At 43.8% G+C, this 18,778-nt stretch overlaps 2 protein-coding genes across 2 annotated transcripts in view; both read left to right on the forward strand.

The window, feature by feature from the left end:
* The first annotated feature begins 1,959 nt into the window (after positions 1-1,959).
* Positions 1,960-7,877, forward strand: LOC310636047 (kelch-like protein 10). The gene is made up of 4 exons (XM_083355506.1): positions 1,960-2,391; positions 3,178-3,795; positions 6,077-6,226; positions 7,507-7,877. Exons 1-4 carry the CDS (start codon positions 1,975-1,977, stop codon positions 7,849-7,851), a joined length of 1,530 nt encoding a protein of 509 aa, XP_083211632.1. The 5' UTR covers positions 1,960-1,974; the 3' UTR covers positions 7,852-7,877.
* Positions 7,878-12,743: 4,866 nt separating this feature from the next.
* The window catches only part of LOC310636046 (stimulated by retinoic acid gene 6 protein-like), a 54,970-nt gene continuing 48,935 nt past the window's right edge, over positions 12,744-18,778 (forward strand). Inside the window, exon 1 of the mRNA XM_083355505.1 lies at positions 12,744-13,876. Within this exon, the coding sequence (XP_083211631.1) occupies positions 13,857-13,876 (20 nt within the window). The 5' untranslated portion in view covers positions 12,744-13,856. The remainder of the gene's footprint in view (positions 13,877-18,778) is intronic.

Raw genomic sequence — 18,778 nt, forward strand, 5'->3', positions numbered from 1 at the left:
TTGTGAGATCTAGCCAGAAATTTGTTTGCTTCCATCCCTCTACAGAATATCAGAGTTGGAAGGGACCTTGAAGGCTTTCTAGTCCGACCCCCTGCTCAAGCAGGAAACCCTATAACCATTTGAGATAAATGGTTCTCCAATCTCTTCTTAAAACACTTCAGTGTTGGAGCATCCACAACTTCTGGAGGCAAGAGGTTCCACTGGTTAATTGTTGTAATTCTTCAAGAAATTCCTCCTTAGTTCTAGGTTGCTTCTCTCCTTGATTAGTTTCCATCCGTTGCTTCTGGTCCTGCCCTCCGGTGTTTTGGAGAACAGGTTGACCCCTCTCTTCTAGAAGAGAATATGCTGGCACCCCAAAAATAACTTAATGGGATATAGTGATTAAGGCATTAGAGCAGAAGGAAAAGACCTACCCCCAGATGAGAAATGATCTATGGTGCTTAAACGTTTGCAAATCCTTTTTTGAATGTTCAATACTTCCTTATAAATGCAACCTAATATGTGACCTGCTTTCCACTTAACTCCAAAACGGGATAAAGAGAACCCAGTTAAGCTGATGAATCACAAACGTTCTACCTCTTCATGGATTTATTAAGGAATTTTTTTCCCTGTGTTTGTTTCTTTGTTTATTTATTTGGTTTCTAGAGCTGCCCACCCCAACAAATGTCTCTGGACAGCGCATAAGACACAGAAACGATTAAAACAGTATGAAATAAATACACATGGCACCAAGTAAAACTGTTACTACGGATGTTAACACAGCGAGGAAAGAGCCCAAGTTAATTTTTTGTGTCTCAAGCACCTTAATCAAATAGGACAGAGAGAGAAAGACTTAATGTTTAAAGCGAATTTTGTTAATCATTTTTGAAGCCTGCACATCCTTAGAAACAAAACAGGCCACAAATAGCTTTCAAATTTGTCTCAAAGGTATAAGAGAGACAGTAGGAAAAGAAACTAACCAGTCTGAAACCCAGTCTGCTAGTTAAGTCAACAGGCTAGAAAGTGGGAGACGGTGAATTCTAGTTCCACCTTAGCCACGAAAGCCAGCTGGCTGACTTTGGGCTAGACATTCTCTCATTCATTCACCGGGTGCCGGTTGTGGGAGAAAAATAGGAGGGGGAAAATGTATTGGATAGGTTTGCTGCCTTGTGTTATAAATAGATGGTTATATGTTTATTTTTAAGGTTTTATATTTATTTTTAAAGTTATATAATTTTCTTTTGAGAGTGGGCATCAGAATTTCCTTTTTTAAAAAAATGCATGTATTGTGTTCGCAAGGTACGCGGTGGCTCAGTGGGTTAGGACGCTGAGCTTGTCGATCAGAAGGTCGGCAGTTTGGCAGGTCGAATCGCGAGTGCCACATAACAGAGTGAGCGCCTGTTACTCGTCCCAGCTTCTGCCAACCTAGCAGTTCGAAAGCACGTAAAAATGCAAGTAGAAAAATAGGGATCACTACGGTAGGAAGGTAACAGCGTTCCGTGCGCCTTTGGCGTCTAGTCATGCCGGCCACATGACCACGGAGACGTCCTTGGACAAGCGCTGGCTCTTCGGCTTTGAAACGGAGATGAGCACCGGCCTCTAGAGTCGGAAACAACTAGCACGCATGTGCGGGGGAACCTTTACCTTTTTAGTGTGTTCGCAGAAAAAAGTGACAATAAAGAGTATCTTAAATAAACAAATCAGCAGGCAAGCAAGCAAACTGGAACAATTTCATTAAGCCGAGGGTCTCCAAACTTGGTAACTTTTAAGATTTGTGGACTTCCAACTCCCAGAATTCCCCAAGAATTCCGGGAGTTGAAGTCCACAAATCTTAAAAGTTACCAAGTTTGGACACCCCTGCATTAAAAAAGCCAACACTGCCCCCTTTGAGGCCCAGCCCCGTGACTCCTGCGCTTCTCTTTCAGAGCTCTCTTTACCAGTAGTTGGAACAACTCCGGAAAAAAGATATATAATATTCCTGGTATTACCCCAGATATGATGAAGCTCATTATTGAATACGCCTACACAAGGACAGTGCCCATTACGGTGGACAATGTGGAGCGGCTCCTGGTGGCTGCCGACCAGTTTGACGTGATGGGCATCATCAGGGCCTGCTCTGATTTTATGAAGTCTCAGCTCTGCCTGGAGAATTGCATCGGCATCTGCAAATTCACCGAGTATTACTACTGCCCGGAGCTACGTCAGGCCACCTATATGTTCATCCTGCACAACTTTGAGGAAATGGTAAAAGCGTCTACTGAATTCCTGGAGCTCTCGGTCAATGAGTTTAAGGACATCATTGAAAAGGATGAACTCAACGTGAAGCAGGAAGATGCAGTCTTTGAAGCCATTCTCAAGTGGATCGCCCACGAACCCAACCGCAAACAGCACATGGCGGTCCTACTACCGAAGGTGAGTCTTGGTCAACGGCCACCTTATGCTGGCTATACGCTTATGCAGTCACAGTCTGCCGTGAACTGTGGGGTGGGGGAATGAATGAAAGGGGAGGCTTGGGGAAAACGAAAGTAGAAGCCGCCTCGAGACACCGCTTCAAGGTCTACACAGCTGGGTAGAAATAGGGCTCTGCATACCAACCTGGGCTCAGATTAACCGACATGGAAAGTTATTTTTGTTAGTTTGAGACATTTTGCTGCTGGTCCAAGCAGCTTCATTAATCTGAGCAAGTTAATAAGACAGAGAATTGTTGGAATGTACCAATCCTCCTGCACCAACCCTCAGCGGTTTCCTTGTCAAAGTGTGTTGCAATTTGTTGAGGAAGGGAGCAATAACACGTATATACCGCTTGCTTCACAGTGCTTTACAGCCCTCTCTAAGCAGCTTTTTGCCCCAACAATTTGGGTCCTCATTTTATCCACCTCGGAAGGATGGAAGGCTGAGTCAACCTTCAGCCAGTCAGAATTGAACTGCTGGCAGTGGGCAGAGTTAGCCTGCAATACTGCATTCTAACCACTGCGCCACCACGTTTCTTAATCTTAAAGAATCCCAATCAGGTAAAGCTGAGTTTGAAAGTTGAGCCATGGCAACTGGACTTATTTCCATTAGTTCCTGTTGCTGTGACTCGCCTCCCAGACAGCTTTTCCTGGATGATTGAGCATCTCCATCGCCCCGTTGTCTTCTTGACCTTCCTTTCTCCGCCCAAAATCTGCAATGTTCTCAACCTTCCTCCTGTCTTTGAAGGTCCGCCTGGCCTTGATGCACGCGGAATACTTCATGAACAATGTCAAAATGCATGATTACGTGAAGGACAGCGAGGAGTGCAAGCCCATCATGATCGATGCCCTCAAAGCCATGTACGATCTGAACATGAATGGCCCTTCGAGTTCCGACTTCACCAATCCGCTGACGAGACCCCGGCTCCCCTATGCCATCCTATTTGCCATCGGTGGCTGGAGTGGGGGGAGCCCAACCAACGCAATCGAGACATATGACGCCCGGGCGGATTGTTGGGTGAATGTGACTTGCCAGCAGGAGAGTCCCCGGGCGTACCATGGGGCTGCCTACCTGAAGGGCTACGTCTACATCATTGGCGGGTTTGACAGCGTGGACTATTTCAACAGCGTCAAGCGGTTTGAGCCCATCAAAAAGAGCTGGCATCAGGTGGCTCCCATGCACTCTAGGCGCTGCTACGTTAGCGTCACCGTCCTTGACAACTTCATCTATGCCATGGGGGGCTTTGACGGCTACATGCGCCTCAACACAGCAGAGAGGTATGAGCCCGAAACCAACCAGTGGACCCTGATCGCCCCCATGCATGAGCAGAGGAGTGACGCAAGTGCCACAACGCTCTACGGAAAGGTAAATATACTGCCGAGTTTTTCGGCAGTGCATACAGTTGACAGAGGCTACGCGCGTTCGTGTGTTGGATCTTTCACGGGAAAGGTTAATACCACTTTATCACGCCTTGATAAGACCACACTTAGAATACGGCATCCAGTTTTGGTCACCACAATGTAAAAAAGATGTTGAGTCTCTAGAAAGAGTGCAGAGAAGAGCGACAAAGTTTATCGGGGGACTGGCGGCTAAAACACATAAGGAACGGTTGCTGGAATTGGGAATGTCCAGAGTCTAATGAAGAGAAGGGTGAAGGGTGACATGATAGTAGTGTTCCAATATCTCAGGGGTTGCCACATGGAAGAGGGAGTCAAGCTATTCTCCAGAGCCCCTGAAGGCAGGACAAGAAACAACGGATGGAAACTAATCAAGGAGAGAAGCAACTTAGAACTAAAGAGAATTTCCTAACAGTTAAGAGTAATTAACCAGTGGAACAGCCTGCCTACAGAAGCGGTGACTGCTCCAACACTGGAAGTTTTTAAGAGGAGATTGGACAACCATTTGTCTGAAATGGTATAAGGTTTCCTACCTGAGCAGGGGGTTGGACTGGAAGACCTCCAAGGTCCCTTCCAATTCTGTCATTCTGTTGTCCTGTTATTTCCCTCTCTGACAACAAAAATGTAAGAGTTTTTGCATCAAACCAATTCACACCCTCGGTTTCTTTCTAATATAGGAAGTCTTCGATTTACAAGGGGGGGGGGGCAGAATTTCCACCATTGAGCCAGGTGGTTGTTAAGCGATTTTGCTGCTTTTTTGTTTTGGCTGTGGCTGGTAAGTGAATCACTGCAATTGTAAAATGAATCACGTTCTAGTTAAGCGAATCCAGCTTTCTCTTTTTGATTGCTTGTCGGAGATCAGGTAGAAAGGTCAAAAATGGCAAAGGCTTGGCCCCTGGGTGCTTGAACCATCCTAAATACAAGGAAGTTGTCTAAATTTTGATCAAGTGACTCTGGGAAGGCCACAATGTGGGGATGCTGCAAAGTGCAAGGGCCTGCCGTAAAAAGCTCTTTTGTCAGTCCCATTGTAACTTTGAATGCTTGCGAAAGAAACGGGTTGTAAATCGAGGATTATCTGTACCGGAGAATCAAATTATAATTGCACTTAACCTTCATTCATCTTTAAAGTCAGGGCAACTGCATGGTGTTCCTTTTGGATGCACCCCTTTTGATTTTGGAGTGTGCCACTTAAAGATCAACAGTGGTTCCTGGCTGAGAAAAAAAAATCACCTTTCTTTCCCCCCCCCCCCCAATTCTTATCCTTGTACATTTCCCAAAAGCTGCTATTAGGGCGAACATTACCAATTTATTTTGAAAGAGAGAAAGAAAAGAAGGCAGAAACAAAATGGACCAAAAATGGACCAAGGTGTGCTTAAGAAGCTGACAATAAGTTCGATTTCTCTTTTACATCAAATTCAGGTGAACATGAGGTGGAACGTCATTCTCACAACCAGGAATGCCCTGAATAAACTCAGTCTAAGTAAAATTCAAATAGCTCACCTGAACCATCTGGGGTTTCTCGCGTCAGGGTAACAGATGAAACTCCAGCTTGCAGCTCTTTAAAGCAGCTATGCTATCCCAGGAAAAGTTGCAGTTGCTTTAACGAGCTGAAGACGGGTCAATTCATACTCCTGGGAAGTCTGAAGCATCTTTTTTGGGGAACTGAATTCGAGGCATCACAGACTTTCCATTGCCTTAAGAGAGCCTTCCTCTACTCTGGACAAGGAAGAAAACTGTGATTTGAGTTAGGCACTCAAACAAGCATTGATGCTCCTATAAATTAAGAGATTAGAAATTGGACATACCCGGAGTTAACCATGTTGGGCCCAAGTTCATGTTATAGAACAAGCCAACAGCACAGAGATAACCTGCATTATAAACCCTAATTCTCTCCAGGTTCTACACCTTACATTGACTTCCAACCTTTTCAATGTCATTATGCATATCATAGCCATGCTTGTAAAGCAGAGATCCCCAATCTTTTGGGCATCAGGGACCGGTTCTGTGGAAAAAGGTTCTTCCATGAATAGGAGGGTGTGTGGTTTTGTGTGCTGCCTGCATCCTGCGGATGGGGCTTTGCTTGTTTCTGCGGACCGGTTGCTGGCATGCTGCGGACCGGTAGTGCTCCATGGACCTGGGGTTGGGGACCCCTGATTTATATGAATAACACCCTTCCAACATTCTCAGTGCCGGCATGCATACAATTAACTCCCTGCCTCCTCCTTTATCTTTTTTCTTGCCAATACTAGGTCTATATTTGCGGTGGTTTCAATGGGAACGAGTGTCTCTTCACGGCGGAAGTCTACGATGCCAAAGTTGATCAGTGGAGTTTGATTGCCCCCATGCGAAGCAGGCGCAGCGGGATCGGCGTGATTGCGTACGGAGAACACGTCTATGCAGTAAGGCTGGGGTCGTCTTAGGCTGGCAGCGGCAGGCGAGCCTGCAGCTGGTTGATGATGGTTGCTAGGACCATGCCCCTTTGCTTGGTCCAGGGCACCTTTCTGCAATCCCTTCTAAGCGCCGTTGGGAAACAACTCCTGGATGGTGCTCATGCATTTCACCACATCTGGAGGCCTGCAGAGTGGTCAGGCTTGTTTTGAGAGATTCAGACTAACAGAGTTGGAAGGGACCTTGGAGATCTTTCGGTCCAACCCACTTCTCAAGCAGGAAAAGCTACGTATGATTTCAGACAAACTGTGGTCCAATCTCTTCTTAAAAACCTCCGTGATGGAGCACCCACAACTTCTGGAGGCAAGCTGTTCCACTGATTAGCAAAAGTAATAACACTTATATACCACTTCACAGTGCTTTACAGCCAGTGGTGGGATTTAGCCAGTTCGCACCAGTTCAGCAGAACCGGTAGCTAATTTTTTGTTGCCCAGGCCCAGAATAGACTTCCAGAAGCGGCATCCACACAGAGAACCGGTTGTTCCCATATTTGAATCCCATTCAAGCGGTTTACAGAGTCAGCCTCTTGCCCCCAACAATCTGGGTCCTCATTTTACGGACCTCGGAAGGATGGAAGGCTGAGTTCACCTTGAGCCGGTCAGGATTGAATTCTTGGCAGTGGGCAGTTAGCCTGCAATACTGCATTCTAACCACTGGGGGTCCTTAATTAATGTACATGCCAGTTGCCAAGCATTCTGAATTTTGATCACACGGCGAATGGGATGCTGCAACAGTCTTTAAGTGTGAAAAACAGTTATCAGTTACTGTTTTCAGTGTCGTGGTAACTTTGAACAGTCACCAAACAAACATTTGTAAATCAAGGACTATCTTTAATTGCAATCTTCTTGGAACTGCTTAAAGAACACCATCTCTCTCCCGAGAAGCTTCCACACCCATTTGCACTCTGATTCAGGTGACCCTGAGGGCACAGATCAACCCCCAAGTAGCCTCAATGGCTCTCAGAGAGAGTACTAAACGACCTGATGACTGCAAAGGAATATAAATCCTTCCATCCCTGCCCCTCACCATCCATTCAGGAACGAAGAAGCAAAACATCTTCCTCTAGGAGAAAACAAAATCCAGTTGCCTTTTGAAAAAGCACCTTGGAGACAGGGCTAGGGACCAGCTACGGATTTTTGGATTTTCTCCATCCACCTGTCATTGGCGGGGGGGGGGAAGGCTTGGTCTGATTTTTTTATTTTATTTTATTTTATTTTTTTGCTTTCTGCAGGTCGGCGGTTTTGATGGCGCCAACCGCCTTCGGAGCGCCGAGGCCTACAATCCCATTGCCAACACCTGGCGCACCATCCCGACCATGTTCAACCCTCGGAGCAATTTTGGCATCGAAGTGGTGGACGACCTGCTGTTTGTGGTGGGCGGCTTCAATGGCTTCACGACCACGTTCAACGTCGAGTGTTACGATGAGAAGACAGACGAGTGGTATGATGCCCATGACATGAGCATCTACCGCAGTGCACTGAGCTGCTGCGTGGTCCCGGGCCTGCCCAGAGAGACGAGGTCAAATATTCGTCCTCCATTAGTACACTCCCGGTGTGAAAAATTGCTCCTTGACTAATAAAGCCCTCTAAGCAAGAACTAGAATGAAAACTATACTGAAAGATATATGTGCACCCACAGTTGTTGTTATTACCCATGTGTTGTTGACATGTACACATACTGCATTTTTTGCAATTATTTATTAGTGTATTTTTTATTTAATAGGTTTATTAAACTTATATACCATTCCAATTAACAAATAATTCTGAGCTGCTGGTACACCTCTTTCAGTGGTCAAGTCAAAAAGACAGCAATTCAGAATAACAATTGCAATAATATTTCATTCGAAGAGAGAAAGGCTAGGATTGAAAAAGCAGAAAGCTTTCTACAGAAGGAGCTCTCATCTTTCAGAACCCACAGGCTAGATGCCACATCTTAATGGCTTTACAGAACAACAGAAACACAGGGAACTGATCTCTGTGGAATATTATTTCAGAGAAAGGAGGCAGCATTCTAGAAGACATGGCCTGAGGTCCCTGCAGATAATATTCCATAATGTTATTTACAATGTGTTTTTTTTAATCGGCTGTGTTTTGACAATGTACGATTTCAACTGGCAGGTGCTTTGCTAGTAAACATTGTTTTTTCAGTCTTTCTATGTTGTAAGGTGCACAGAGTCATTGGATACGACATGGAGGGCAAATAAATGTTATGAATGGATGGATGGATGAATGAATGAATGAATGTAGGAACTCTAAAATAACCCAGCTTCTTGGAATGTTATTGGATGGGCCCATAACTACTCAAGTCACTGCATTTTGGATCAATTGTAGCCTCTCAAAGGCAGCCCCATGTTAGAGCGTACTGCAATAATCCAAACAAGTCTTGATCAAGGAATAAGTGATTATAAGCAGGGCATTTTGATCCAAGAGAGACCATGACTAGTACACAAGATGCAATATATAAAGGCTTGTAACTATGGTTAGTAAAAGTGCAGTAGACATTTTAGGCATAGGGAGGAAAGAGGCAAAGAAGAAATGTTTGAAAGCTACTTTATTGAATCAGGTTTATGTGACCACCCTGTGTTAACCTAATAGCTCTGGGCAGTTTGATAGGATTTTCATATACAAAAACAAAGTTTCCCAACTTTTTCCCACTATTTGTCCATCGGTCCCATGAGGAAAACCTCTGGGAGATCATGAATTCCAGTTCCACTTTAGGCATGAAGTCAGTTGGATGACCTTGGGCCAGTCCTTCTCCCTCTGCCTTAGAAAGCAAGTCATGGCAAATCACTGCTAGGGGAAAAAAACTTGCCAGGAAAATTGCAGAGATTAGTCCAAGCAGTTGCCAGGAGTTGACACTAAGGCCCAATAACAACCTAATAACAAGGGGGCATTTACAGGACACACTCCTTTGCAAAATATTCATTGTTTGTATTCTTTTCCTAAATTCCTTATTTCTATATACCCACAGCAGAATGGGTGGAGAAAAAGAATTTTAAGGCCAGAAAGGTTATGGATTCTGGCAAATGCTATAATGGATTAGACTTGACCCAATTCTTATTACTGTGTAGTCTGGAAGCAGCAGAATAAATCACTTTGGCCCCTGCCCCCCAAAAGGAGGAAGAAGATGGGCAGAAAAAATCCATCCAAGAACATTTCTTGGGTGTGGAACTGGATTAACTGAGGTTATTTGTTCAAAGGGTTGAAGAGAAAGAACTGAACCAACAGTGGCGCAAGCTCTTTTCAATTGTACTTAGTAAATATTGTATTTTCAGCTGAAAGCATGTTCATTTCAAACAAAAAGTGTACGTACCAAATACCTCAGTGGTGCTGAGCTGAACACAGACCAAACCGACATCAAGCCCAGGTGACAAGCTGGTCAGTCAGGGTTTTTTGTCGCAAACTATGGAATGACAACCGCCTCTGTCAAAATAGAAACATGATCCAGATGCTGCGTTTGATTGTGTAAGATGGCATTCATTGAGCTGAAAAGTGTTCCCTGCCCCTGCAAGAAAAACACTAGGAAAATGATGATGATGATAATGAAGATGATGATACAAATAAACCATAAAACCAGATTAAGGTTAATAATCAGTAGCATTTACAAGGCATACATCATGGGTAATACAGCTATCTAGAGACTCCACACTGCAACCAAATGTCCAAGTATGGTGATACTGATAATATGTATTATAAATGCAAAAAAATATATTCCCTGTTCTGATAGGGGGTATTCTTAAATGTCTGAGATCATAGTGTGTTTTATCTGGATCAGACACATACATTTCCCAATCACCATTCAGCATTTGACAATCCTAACCCACCCCTAGTATGTGCTGCATCATCATCATCATCATATCCTTAGTTTAGTCCAGGGGTAGGCAACCTTGGCTCTTTTATGACTGGTGGACTTCAACTCCCAGAATTCCTGAGCCAGCCTTGCTGAGGGGAAGGGAGAGGTTTCCATGCTGAGCCATGCTGGCTCAGGAATTCTGGGAGCTGAAGTCCACCAGTCATAAAAGAGCCAAGGTTGCCTACCCGATTTAATTCAAAGAGAAAGTGTGGTGGAATATTGTTCGGAGTCACAAGAAAGAGGGGCTCTTTCCCAGAGAGCAAAGAGGAGCTTAGGATCTCTGCATGCAGGACGAGAGGGAAGGTAGACTCCTCCTAGTAATTCACAGAGTGTATCTAATACTTATGCAGAGAGTTGTTTCAGTTGAGCAAATCTCTGTCTAAGGGTAAGTCCACATGTCATTCTTGGTTCTTTGAGCCTGACAGAAACAGCAAAATGATGGTGATACGACCATAGGGAAGCTTTTCTACCTGCACTCAACTGAAATGCATAAACCTGTATGTTTCCCATCTATATTAGGGATTTTAGAGACCTTCTGAATGCAGCCTTCCCCATCCTGGCTTCTTTTACTACGTGGGAGCACAATTTCCAGATTTCCTATTGAAAACATAGTTTTTGTCATAGTGGCAAGCAGAGCAAATTGAAGTGCAAGCTACCTTAATTCCTAAAACTATCTTAAAACAAGCACTCATATACTGATTAAAACCCTCACAACTAAATGCTGGTCAGGATGAGCAATTGGGGAGGGGGGAAACCCTATTGCAATTATTTTAAAGGTGAGCCTTATCTTCTACTGAAAACACCAGGCAAGGCCAAATACACGATCTTTTGTATAATAAATGTAATTAGAGTCTAATATGCTGTACGAGTCTGATATGCTGTACTATTCTCATGTGTTTCTTATACAGATGAAATAAAAAGCTATGGGGATGTTTTTATTTTCATCTACCCAATGTATTCATGTTTTTTTTAACAAAAAAGGAAGATAAGACATAGATAACAGTCCTAAGATCTAAGTAGGGAATATAATGGAATATAAATGTGTTTAATTAGCCAAACCACAAAACTACCAAAAAATCCTGCTCTTAACCTCATTGTTAACAACTGCTAAAACCATTACAGGTAGTCCTTGATTATGTCCACAACTGAGTGCAAAATTTCTGTTCTTAAGTGAAACATTTGTTAAGTGAGTTTTGCTCCATTTTATGATTTTTCTTGCCACAGTTAAGTGACTCACTGCAGTTGTTAAGTTAGTAACACGGTTGTTAAGTGAATCTGGCTTCCCCACTGACTTTTCTTGTAAGAAGGTCACAGGTGATCACATGACCCCAGGATACGCAAGCGTCATAAATATGAATCAGTTGCCAAGGGTCTGAATTTTGATCACGTGACCATGGGGATGCTGCAAAGGTCATAAGTGTGAAAAATGGTCGTAAGTCACTTTTTTTCCAATTCCATTGTAATTTTACTAAATGAACTGTTGTAAGTTGAGGACTACCTGTACTTTCAAGAGAGTGGCTTGTATTAGAGGTCAAGAAAAACAACAAAAAATAATGTTACTATCTGTATAGCAGGATATTCATTCTTATACTGCTAAAAGGAACGGGAATCCTCTAGAAAGGGAAAATATATACATTACTGAGAGTTAGCATTACCATAGCATACAAACTAACTAAACGTCCCCAAAACATGTTAAGTAAACCAAAAGATCCAGGAGCCCAAGAAGAAGAAAAAAAACAGGAGGTATCTACAATATATAGTGTAATAATTATTAATAGCCACTATATAAACATACAGGCTGTTACCTTCCCACCGGAGTGGTCCCTATTTTTCTACTTGCATTTTTACGTGCTTTCGAACTGCTAGGTTGGCAGAAGCTGGGACGAGTAACAGGCGCTCACTCTGTTACGCGGCACTCGGGATTCGACCTGCCAAACTGCCGACCTTCTGATCGACAAGCTCAACATCCTAACCCACTGGTAACAGCGTTCCATGCGCCTTTGGCCTCTAGTCATGCCGGCCACATGACCATGGAGACGTCCTCGGACAAGCGCTGGCTCTTCGGCTTTGAAACGGAGATCAGCACCGGCCCCTAGAGTTGGAAATGACTAGCACACATGTGCGGGGGAACCTTTACCTTTTAAACATACAGGTAGAAGGTTAGCAGAATGCCTCCATGAACAACAACAGAAGACATAATGGAAACTCTTTAAGCAGACGGATAGACCCAGCCATAGTTTTGACTGGGAAACTGTGCCTCTAGAATCTAGTACATGGAATTTAACCACTGAATAATGTAAGTGTATTCTCATAGGACGCTGAGCTTGTCGATCAGAAGGTCGGCAGTTTGGCGGGTCGAATCCCAAGTGCCGCGTAACAGAGTGAGCGCCTGTTACTCGTCCCAGCTTCTGCCAACCTAGCAGTTCGAAAGCACATAAAAATGCACTTAGAAAAATAGGGACCACTACGGTGGGAAGATAATAGCGTTCCGTGCGCCTTTGGCATCTAGTCATACCGGCCACATGACCACAGAGACGTCCTCGGACAAGCGCTGGCTCTTCGGCTTTGAAACGGAGATGAGCACCGGCCCCTAGAGTCAGAAACGACTAACATGTTCGGGGGGAACCTTTACCTTTATTCTCCTTGCCCTTACTATAGCCAAGAGACTGATACTATAGCATTGTACAGAGAAATGGCCCATTCACTCCTAGGAGTGGATGGCTTGCCTTTAGATGTAAACTTTGCATGGACAACTACAATGAAATAGGAACTCATTTATACTGTAAGTTAAAGATGAATGATGTTATACAAATGTATTATAAACATACATACATTTTAATAATATTTAGATATGTATAGAATTATAACTATTATATCCTTTGCATTTTTTGTTTTCTTCACTTTTTAAAAGCACTTTTCAAGGTTTGTGGGTTTTCTTTAAAAAAAAGTATGCTTCTGCATTATAATTGTATTTGTGTTATGTTCTTTTTCTTTTATTATTTTTAAAGTATTTTAAAGAAGGTGGTTGAAATTCCTGCTTAGAGCCCAGCCCTTTTCCTTCCAACAAAAACCCATATTTTTTTTTAAAAAAAATGGTTTTGTTGTTATCATTTTGCAATCGTTATTTTAGCACGCTCGAATGAGCCTCCTGTGTACGTTTTCATTTTAGACCCGTTCAGTCCAATATGTCCTATCCTGCAAAAAAAACACACACACAAAAAACCCCCCAAAAACAAAACACACACACACACACACCGTCCACAACTATTTTGTACGTGGCTGAGGATGACGATCGGTGTTGCAGCCGGACATTTCTGGGAGCCCCGTGCTGGTGGAAAGCAGATCTGCAGGAAGCATCCAGCCAGAAAAGACGTGCGGGAGCGAAGTTTCTGTTGCTCGTGGAGAACCAACCAGGCCCTGCCCGGATTCCCCTGGGGCTCAACTCGGGTTAAAATCGCAGCGGGGCGGAGGGAAGAGGAAATCGCTTTCAGCGAAGATGCCCGCCTACAGCCCGACGGCTTCTTTCGGCTGACTGGCAGCCCGCCCGAAGGGACGATTTGAACACGGGGAGCTTTTCAGTTGCGAGGCGGAGAGCGCGCCGACTTCGCCGGCGAAGGACTCGAAGCGTCGGCCCGCTTGATCCGAGTTTCGAAAAAGCGCTCCTCCGCGTCTCACTCACCCTTTGTAAGCCCCAGGGCGTCTCCTCGGCCAGCCGTCTTCCGCAGGACCATGGAGGACGAGGATTTCGCGTAAGTTGGAAACGGTTACCGAGGCACAGATTTGGATGGATGGGGGTTTGGGGAAAGGGCGGGTAGGTAAACGCAGAAAAGTTGGATGAGTTTTCCGCTAGTAGTGGAGGGAGAAAAGGCTGCGCCGCGAGTAGCTGCGCGGCCCTTTCCGATCTGCTTCTTAGTATCTCTTGGGTTGAGTTCGCGCGGGAGATTAAAAGCTGGCCGCCGTGTTCGGGGTGTGTGTCTGTGTGTCTCTGTGTGTGTGTGTGTGTCAGCGCTTTAAGGCCTCTTATGCAACTGAAGCAGGATCGCTCCCGGTTAAAGGAGCAGGGGAGGGGTGGGGGGGGGGGAGAGGATGACTCACACCCTGGACGGTATCTCTTTACTCTCCTACCATCCGGTAGGAGATATGGGAATATAGCCAGCCGTACCAACAGGCTGAAAAAAATAACTTTTATCCGTGGGCTGTTAGGCTTTTAAATGGGACATAATCTTATGCAGAATTGACTTGGGAGGCCGGTGTGTGGTGTAGTTCAGCGTTTCCCAACCTTAGGAACTTGAAGATGCGTGGACTTCAACTCCCAGAATTCCCCAGCCAGCTATGCTGGCTGGGGAATTCTGGGAGTTGAAGTCCACGCATCTTCAAGTTCCTAAGGTTGGGAAACGCTGGTGTAGTTGGTTCACATAGTGTGGTGGGATGGAGGGTATGTTGTCACTGTGTGTTGGGGGGGAGAGAGCGGGGGGGGGGGGAAAGAGGCTCAGCTACTCTCAATGTACACCTGTTGTACTTTGACAATAAAGGTTTATTATTTTTAAAAGCGAGGGTAAAAAAAAATAGCCGCCTCCCAAACCTCCAAATAATGCGAAGTAGAGATTTGGGTAAATGGTCAGGGCGCCATTACGAAAGAAAAGCCGATGGCTGGACATTCACTCCTGTTGCTTCTCTTTGTCTCTCCGTTTGGCTGCCTGTCTCTTCTCTCTCTCTCTCTCTCTCTCTCTCTCTCTCCTCTCCCACCTCCCGCATGCTTGTAATTGAAACAATTTAGGGGAGGGGAGAGGCTTTAACTCTTTCCTAGCTTTCTCCCTAATGGGAGGGGAAAAGGTTTTTAGAAAAGATGGAGAAGGGCCCTCCTGCCGGTGGCTGTCAGAAGAGGCTTAGAGCAGGGGTCTTCAAACTTGGCCCTTTTATGACTTGTGGACTTCAACTCCCAGAATTAATTCTGGGAGTTGAAGTCCACAAATCATAAAAGGGCCAAGTTTGAAGACCCCTGGCTTAGAGTTTCTCTCTACCCCGCCCATCAAAATGCAATACTCCCTGAGTGTGAAATTTAATGGGCTGCACCTGTCTCTAGTTGATAGACAGGCGAGGTCTTTTGACTTATCTCTTCCAGGAAAACCTTGGGTTGGCCCTTGGCCCATTTGCATGTGCTCTGGCAAGATTATTGTTTCCTCCTGTTCTTGCCGAGCCACTTCACTGCCTTAATTCCATTCTTAGCCCGTGAGGAGGCAGGTTTAAACTGTCTTTAGCTGTACCAGTGTTAAAACAGTGTTTCCCCCCTTAGTCTGGCTCCAGGTGCAATCCAAGGGACCCTCAAGCTGTCTTAAAGTCTGACATTCAGTCTCTATAAAAGACTTAACTTTCAGAAGAGTTTGAAAAATAAGTTGCGCAATGAGTGAAACTTTAAGGATAATAGGGGATGCATCACACCAAACTCACCAACCAGGACAATTAATGTTGCACAGTAAGTATACTAGGTGGTTCTTGAGGGACGACCACAATTTTTTTTTAAATCCCATTTATATCCCACCCTTCTCCGAAGACTCAGGGCGGCTTACAATCTAAAGCACAAATCAATGTGCTTAGCAATTGAGCCCAACATTTGTGTTGCTAAGTGAAATGTTTGTTGAGTGAGTTTTGGGTCATTTTACAACCTTTCTTGCAACAGTTGTTAAGTGAATCATTGCAGTTGTTAAGTTAGTAACAGCGTTGTTAAGTGAATCTGGCTTCCCCATTTGCTTGTCAGAAGGTTGCAAAAACTGATTACATGTCCCCAGGACACGGCAACCATCTTATATATGAACCAGTTGCCAACGATCTGAATTTGGATCACCTGACCATGGGGATGCTGCAATCGTCCTGTGAAAAATGGTAACAATAAATCTTCCCTGAATGGGTGTGTCACTTTTTAATCCCTTCAGAAAGAGCCCCAGAGTTAGTTTTCTGTTCATTTGTTTTTGTAGCCATAGGACTTTCAAATCTTCCAACAGAATTAAAGTTTAAAGCAACAGATTTAGTATATCCAATAAATAACCTTTGTCCTTTTTTTTAATCGCCTCTAAAAAAATCATTCAAAATCTTAGCAAAACTCTTTTGCGTAGCTATTCATCCACTGCCTGATAGTTGTGCACCATATTTAGGGAGTAATTCAATTCTATTTGTAAATCTATATTTTTCTCCATATATAGCTTATCCCAGTTAAATCTCCCTTCAAAGTAATTTCAGAATTATCCATTGCAGTTTCTTTTTGATCTGTAACTTCATTACAACATGCTTGATCCATTTTATTCAGATTATATATATATTTTTGACAACAGATTGGGCCAAAAATATGCAATAATTTATAGAGATCTGCTCCATTCTTTATCCTGTAGCTCCCCCTAGTGTACAACCTTTTAGATCTCCCTTATCATAAAATTCCCAAAACAGACATTTTCTCATTTGTTAGAAAATTATTTCTAATTAAAGCTATAAAGGAAGTCCTTGACTTACAACAGTTCATTTAGTGACAGTTTGAAGTTACAACAGCAATGGAAAAGTGACTTATGACCATTTTTCATACTTAACGACCGTTGCAGCATCCCCAGTGCCATGTGATCAAAATTCAGACTCTTGGCAACTGACTCCTATTTATGACCATTGCAGTGTCCAGGGGTCATGTGATCACCTTTTGTAACCTTATGACAACAAAGTCAATGGGGAAGCCAGATTCACTTAGTAACTGTTACTAACTTAACAACTGCAGTGATTCACTTAACAACTGTGGCAAGAAATATAAAATTGGGGGTTCAGTTGTGGCCATATGTCAAGGACTACCTGTACTTCCAAATCAATTTGGACCCTTCTTAATCCATTGTAACTGTTGAAATCTATATTCTGAGTACCCTTTTGCTGCACAGTCCAATACTTCATATATTTCAAAGGTGTTTAAAAATCTAACTTGCATTGTCTTCCACTAAGGAGGAAGCAACTTACTTAATGAATACAAGAACATCTTGCAGATCTGAAGAGTCTTAAACTCTTCAACAATAATTAAAAAGGAAACCCAAAAGTTGATTAAGAATTGAGGCTCAATCAAGCTTAATATCCAGAAAAGTCAGTGTTGCAGGATTGACCTTGATGGAATCCTGATTCCATTCTCACCCTCAAGTCATAAGTTGCTTGCAAAATGGCAGTTTGTACTGTTTACGGTTAGTCCTCCCCTAACAACCACAACTGGGCCCATAATTTTGGTTGTAAGTTGCTGCAGTTGTTAAGAGGGTTACAATGGTCATAAAGCAAGTCACTATGGTCATTAAGCAAATCATATAATCCTTAAGCGAACCAATATATCCAATGAATGTTGCAAAGCCAAAATATTGAAAATTGTGGTTACATGACTTACGAGGCAATGCAAATGGTTGTAAAGGTGGGCCAGTTGCCAAGCACCCAAAATGCGATCATGTAACACTCTCGCTGTGTGTGTGTGTGTGTGTGTGTTTGTGTGACAGTCATAACTTTGATGATGGGTCACAAGTAACTTTTTTGGAGCCCATCATAACTTTGAGATGTCATTAAATGACCAGTTTATTTAGGCTGCCTATTTTGCTTTATCTGCATGCAAAACAATTTCTTTGCAGAACTGAAAAGGGTAAAATAGGACTTCCTCTTTTGCCCCTGTGTGCCCCACCCCTCATATTCATTTCACATGGGTGGCAGCTGCAGAGGAAGAACCTTCAGATGTTTAAGGACAGAAGTTACTGCTTTAAATAAAAGCTCACACAATTATTTTAATCTTTCCACAAAAGGAATATATTTGTTTTGTTTTCTCGTTTGTATGTCTAGAAACACATCTACATTTTCTATTTATGGTTGAGTTCTGCCAGGTTCTCAAGCTATTCCTTGGCAGTAAATCACAGATTTTCTTTACCTTTTGCAGTTGAATATACTGTTGCTCAACCTTGGCAAACTTAAGATGTTTAAGATGCAATTTTTAAGTCCTGCCCTTCCTTTGGCAGTAAAACAATTTATTTATTTATTTATTTATTTTATTACATTTATATACCGCCCTTTCCCGAAGGACTCATGGCGGTTTACAGGGTGATTAAAAACAAAAATACAAAAGTTAAAAACAATTAAAAAATTATATCCATCCCTGAACAAATAAAACCCCAGTTAAAATTAAAATTAAAATTCTCAGCCTGGGCCAGAGAGCTCGAAGAGCCAGGTCTTCAGGTCCCGGCGGAATGAACGGAGGTCAGGGGCAGTCCTAAGCTCCACTGGCAGCTGGTTCCAAAGGGCAGGCGCACCCACTGAGAAGGCCCTATCCCTGGGTGTCGTCCGCCGGCAATCTCTTACCGGTGGCACCCTGAGAAGACCCTGTGGGAGCGCACTGGACGAAGGGAGCAGCAGGTGTTCCCTCAGATATCCCGGACCCAAGCCATTTAGGGCTTTATAGGTCATCACCTTGAATCTCACCCGGAGGGCAACCGGGAGCCAATGCAGCTCGCGGAGTAGAGGTGTTACATGGGAGTATCGGGAGACCCCCCATCACAACTCGCGCGGCCGCATTCTGCACCAGCTGAAGCTTCCGAGTGGTCCTCAAGGGCAGGCCCATGTAGAGAGTGTTGCAGTAGTCTAAACGGGAGGTCACGAGCGCGTGA

The sequence above is a fragment of the Vipera ursinii genome (genome assembly GCF_947247035.1).
Source record: "Vipera ursinii genome assembly, chromosome: 2".
Classification (NCBI taxonomy): domain Eukaryota; kingdom Metazoa; phylum Chordata; class Lepidosauria; order Squamata; family Viperidae; genus Vipera; species Vipera ursinii.